This window comes from Cyrtonyx montezumae, unplaced genomic scaffold, assembly GCF_038088225.1.
Source record: "Cyrtonyx montezumae isolate F1298 unplaced genomic scaffold, pur_monq_1.0 scaffold_1, whole genome shotgun sequence".
Taxonomy (NCBI): Eukaryota; Metazoa; Chordata; class Aves; order Galliformes; family Odontophoridae; genus Cyrtonyx; species Cyrtonyx montezumae.
In genome coordinates this window covers 22,256,667-22,261,914 of record NW_027071825.1, presented here as the reverse complement: position 1 = coordinate 22,261,914, position 5,248 = coordinate 22,256,667, and the positions used below count along the sequence as shown (strand labels likewise).

Below are 5,248 nucleotides of genomic sequence, written 5' to 3'. Positions count from 1 at the left end.
GGCTGGTGGCAGCAGGCTGTCTACCCAATACTCCATGCCCTGCTCCCTGCAGCCCTGTGCAGAGGAGTGGCTGGGGCACAACCATGTAACTCCGACCAGAGCTGCCCAGGCAGAGGGGAAAGCAGCTCTACAACAGCTCCTCACTGGTATCTCAGTTTTTCTCCCCTAATATTAATAATTTGAGGTCATCTGAGGACCTGGCGGTGACTCATGTGCAAAAGAGCAGCCCTCAACTGCTGAACTCAGCTGCAAGCCCTGTGCTCTTGGTGCCCCTGCTCTGCCTTGGGCTGGCACTCAGAACCATGCCTGCTGGTAGTGATGAGCAGATGGGAGCGCTGAGCTCTGCGTGCAGGTGGAGTGAGGATGAAGCTGTGTGCTTTGGGTAGGTCACTTCTGCAAACACTGCTGCCAGGTGTGGCTGTAAGGGTCCTGTTGCTCTGATCACCCCACTGCCTGTGCACAGTGCTGTGCCCCTCCAGCCTAGGGCAGGGTGTCCCCATCGTAGCAGCAGTGTGTGCTTGCTGCTGCAGGCAGGGACTGGTTCCTCTCCCAGCCCCACTGCTCTGCTTCTTCTGGGAGCTCTCTGCAGCTCTCTGCCCATTTTTTTGCTGTGCCCACACGGCAGATTACATGTAATCATTAGCAAGAGGGCTATTTCCTCCTTCAGATACAATTAGTGGGCAGGGCCCGGAAAAAATCTTCCTCAATCTCATTTCCTGCACAGGATACACTTGAAATGCCTTGGAGGAGGTTGAGCCTGGGGGCTGCTGGCTGCACGAGGAGCCAGGCTGTGAGCATCCCATGGTGGAGCCAGAGGGGGGGGGACCCATGGAGATGCTTGAGGGGATGCAGTGGCACTTCAAAGGGTGAGCTCTGGGCAAGGAGAGGAGGAGCTGCAGGCAGGATGGAGGTGGCAGCTGCTCTGCAGGGCACCTCCAGATTTACATCCAGGAATACTGGAATAAATCAATGCAATTAAAGTGCAAATGGAGCTTTAAGCAATGTGGCATCCTAACTACCTGGGAAGCATGGTATGTATGCTTTTGCCTCGCTCACTCCTCTTTTTATTCAGAGACAGGATTCAAATCACTTCAATAATTTAAGCTAATTTTCCCAGTAGAGCAGAGTTCAGGAGGTGCCTGCAGGCATCAATGAGGATGCTGCATGGCAACAGCCCGACCCTGGTGGGGGGAAATGTGTTGGGGACACCCAAGGACTGGTGGCAGGGCCTGTGCAGTGCCTCTCCGTGTTTATTTACAGGACTTCACTGGGAGAAAAGTGTTGGGAATATTTGTCTAAACAAATGCTTGCCTCCAATGTGCTCTTGTGGCTGTCTGACAAACTCATTTTCTTGTTTATCCAGCACGTTTCTCAAGCGGCTTCGGAACATCATTTAAAAATTATGAAGTGGGACTTCCCAAGTAATGACTGTTTAAAATGATTGTTTAAGAACCACCTGTTTGTTGTAATAGTCCTCCGAGGGGACTTGTACTTCCCCCTCCCAGTAGGGCAGTCGTGAATCACTCAGTGTGGAGACCTCCCTGTTTCCATTCAGGCAGGGTTGTGAGAGGTGGAGGGAGCAGCAGCCCTTGCACAGCTCTCGCAGTGCCCATGCTGGTGTGAGAACTGCTGCCCTCCAATAACCACAGTCCTTGGAAGGAATAAATGCTGAGAGGGGAGAGAAAAAAGAAAAATAAGCACCATTCCCTTTTGAGAGACCTAATTTATCTGGAATTATCTATCCTTGGCTGTAAATCCTCAGTAAAACTTGGCAGAAGCCTGAAAGCGGTTGCAGCAGAGGCTATATATTTTTACCTGAAAGCTAAAGGAGGAACAAACAGAAGGAACAAGCAGTGCCTGCAAGGTGCCATGCTGGTGAGTGCAAGGCTGCTTGGAGTGCAGTGCCTGCCATGCTGGGAAGCTCCGAGCATGGGCATGCATCCATCCCACTGGGCTCCTTGCATTGGTCCTGAGCAGATCGTACCCAAGATGTGAGTTTTGCACATGTGTTGTCACAGCTGGGAAGGGCTCTGCCAACATAAGCAGCTTCTTCATGTGAAGAAGGGCAAGGATTTGGTGTCTTGAGGTTTCTTATGCTTGGCTTTCTTAGGCTCCTTTCTTCACTACCTGAAAGGGGGTTGTAGTGAGGTAGGTTGGTCTCTTCTCCAAGATAACGGTGATAGGATGAGAAGTAATGGCTTCAAGTTGTGTGAAGGGAGGTCCAGGTTGGATGGTAGGAGAAATTCATTCTCTCAAAGAGTGGTGATGAACTGGAATGGGCTGCCCATGGAGCTGGTGTAGTATCATCCCTGGAGATGTTCAGGAGCTGTGGAGATGTGCCACTGAGGGTCAGTGGGCACGGTGGGGGTGGGCTGGAGTTGAACTAGATAATCGTGGAAGTCTTTTCCAACCTTTAACATTGAGTGGCTTTTTCACGGAATAATAAAGTATGCATGGACTGTGTCCACCCATGGTAGGGTGTGTGGGTGGGAGCCTGGCTCCCACTGAGGGGGTGGGGGCTGTAGTCCTGCAGCACAGAGGATCCCTAATGCCTGTTCTTTGTCATCTTTTCCACAGAGACGGGATGGAGCAAGACGTTCAAAGCCACAGGCAGCAGGAGCTCATGGTGTTTGTTGTGGGCGCAGCACAGCCCCACCTGGACTGGTGTGGAGGTGGCTCCCCGTGAGGTCACAGGGAGGGCCTCAATCCAGGACTGCCTCCTCTTCCTTCTCTTACCAGCTCTCTTCTCCCTGCTGCCTGATTTCCTGCAACACTTCCCAGGATCTGCACAGGGCTCTGAGGCCAGGAGTCAGTAAGTGCATTGCCACATGGGGCTGGAGACCATGATGACAGCAGGGACACAGAGCAGGGACCCTGTGTGAGCCCTGGCTGCTGGCAGAGGAAGGTGCCTAGGACCGCTCGGCCGGCCAGCAGCTTGGGACAGCACCCTGAGGAGCGTGGCTTCCAGCTGACCTGCTGCTCCTCGAGTGGGGACACAGCAGCCTGTGGTGCCCACACTGATGTCTGCCCACACCTTGCTGGCAGGCCTGATCCCCTAGTGCCAGCGTGAGGCTGTCTCACCATGGTGCTGCCACCACCTGACAAGCGTCACGTCTGCCTGACCACCATCGTCATCATGACCAGCATGGCCTTCATGGACGCCTACCTGGTGGAGCAGAACCAGGGCCCCCGCAAGATTGGGGTCTGCATCATCGTGCTGGTGGGGGACATCTGCTTCCTCATCGTGCTGCGCTATGTTGCGGTGTGGGTGGGCGCGGAGGTGAAGACGGCCAAGCGGGGCTACGCCATGATCCTGTGGTTCCTGTACATCTTTGTGCTGGAGATCAAACTGTATTTCATCTTTCAGAACTACAAAGCGGACAAGAAGAACCTGGAGACAGTGGCCAGGAAGGCCCTGACGCTACTGCTCTCCATCTGCGTGCCGGGGCTCTACCTGGTGCTGGTGGCCTTGGACAGTATGGAGTACATACGGACTTTTCGGAAGAAAGAGGACTTGCGGGGACGCCTCTTCTGGGTGGCCCTCGACCTGCTGGACATCCTGGACATCCAGGCCAACCTGTGGGAGCCGCACAGGACCGGCCTGCCCATCTGGGCGGAGGGGCTCATGTTCTTCTACTGCTACATCCTCCTCCTGATCCTGCCTTGTGTGTCCCTCAGCGAGATCAGCATGCAAGGGGAGCACATTGCCCCGCAGAAAATGATGCTCTATCCCGTCCTCAGCCTGGTTACCATTAATATTGTCACCATTTTCATCCGGGCCATCAATATGGTCCTGTTCCAGGACAGCAGGGTCTCCACCATCTTTATTGGGAAGAACATCATCGCCATCGCCACCAAGGCCTGCACCTTCCTGGAGTACAAGAGGCAGGTGAAAGAGTTTCCCCAGAATGCCATCGCCCTGGAGCTCCAGCAGAACTCCCTATCCCACAACCAGACCATCCACAGCACGCAGAGCATCCCCCACGAGCCATCGCCCACCAGTGAGATCCTGGACACATGATGGGTGGTGGCTCAGGGAGTTGGTTCTGATACTCCGTGCTGAGCGGAGGAGCGGTGCTGCTGCTTTCTGGCTGCATAGGATGAGTGTGAGGGACAAATCCCAGTAGTGAGGGCTCTTCTAGGCACAAAACACCAACCACGTTGTAATTGAGCTATGGAGTGTCCCCTAGACGTCTTCATCTCAGGTATAACCCTAGGAGTCCTCCAGTCAAACCAAATGAAGTTGTGAAGGACCCGAACCAGCTAATCTTCTGTCTCCCTCCTGCCAACTTCTTCCCTCCCAAGCAAGGACCACTGAGGTTGCGATGTCCCTTTCTACTCCTGGAGCACCTCGCCTTGACCCCAAGACTGGAATGGAGATTTTGTTACTGGAGACCTTTTTATGGCGTGGGGACAGGGCCATGGGTGTATGGGCTGGGGGGAGGGTGGGGTGTCTGAACCAGTCAATCCTGTGATTGTAGATGTCTCATATCCCAATGGTCGTGTTTACAGTTCACTATTTATAACATCTCCCCGGGTCCTATGTCCCCATGGCAGGTGGCAGCGAGGACAGCCCCGTCCCAGCTCTGCCAGGAGCAATACGTGCCAAGCTGGAGCCAACCTCATGCTGGTGTTTTATGGATTTCATTCACTTGAAACGACTCAGCACAATATTTCTATTTTTGGAAGGGTCTCTCTGTTTTGCTCCTGCCCTACAGGCCCCTCCCATGCCAGCACACGTGGGCACCGAGGAGGATGGCAACGATGCGTTTCACTCTGGCATCAAGCATTTGTAAAGAGGGCTGCTTTCCACAGCTACTATATTTTTAAAATAAAATATTTCAAATTAAAAAAAAAATAAAAAAAAAAAAGGAAAGAAAGAAATGCTCAGAAAGACATTGGAGAACTGGGAATGTCCCCACACTGTATGTTAGATCACTGGGATGTACCCAGGTCTCCACTGCTGAAGTGGTGACAAGGGGCTCAGTCCCTGGGAATGGGGTTGGAAATGAGGGCCAGTGGGATAATAAAAGCCCAGTGAGAATGATAACTTCTTGTGGTCTCTTTTCTGCCACTGGGGGAAGGGGGAGGGCAGCTAGTATGTGGCCCAGATCTCTAGTGTCTGTCTGTCCTGGTCCCCAAAAGCTAACTTACATTTGTCCAGGTGAAATGGTGTCTCAAGGGTTCAGGCAACTCTCAGATTCTTTAGCTTGGGATGGGAGAAAAATGGGAAACAAGCAGTTAAACT

At 53.1% G+C, this 5,248-nt stretch overlaps 1 protein-coding gene across 1 annotated transcript; it reads left to right on the top strand.

Moving 5' to 3' along the window:
* The first annotated feature begins 2,555 nt into the window (after nt 1-2,555).
* On the top strand, nt 2,556-4,884 carry LOC136052868 (transmembrane protein 121). Its single transcript, XM_065743299.1, has one exon. The coding sequence runs from the start codon at nt 3,083-3,085 to the stop codon at nt 4,019-4,021; it is 939 nt and encodes a 312-aa protein (XP_065599371.1). The 5' UTR covers nt 2,556-3,082; the 3' UTR covers nt 4,022-4,884.
* The last annotated feature ends 364 nt before the right edge of the window (nt 4,885-5,248 follow it).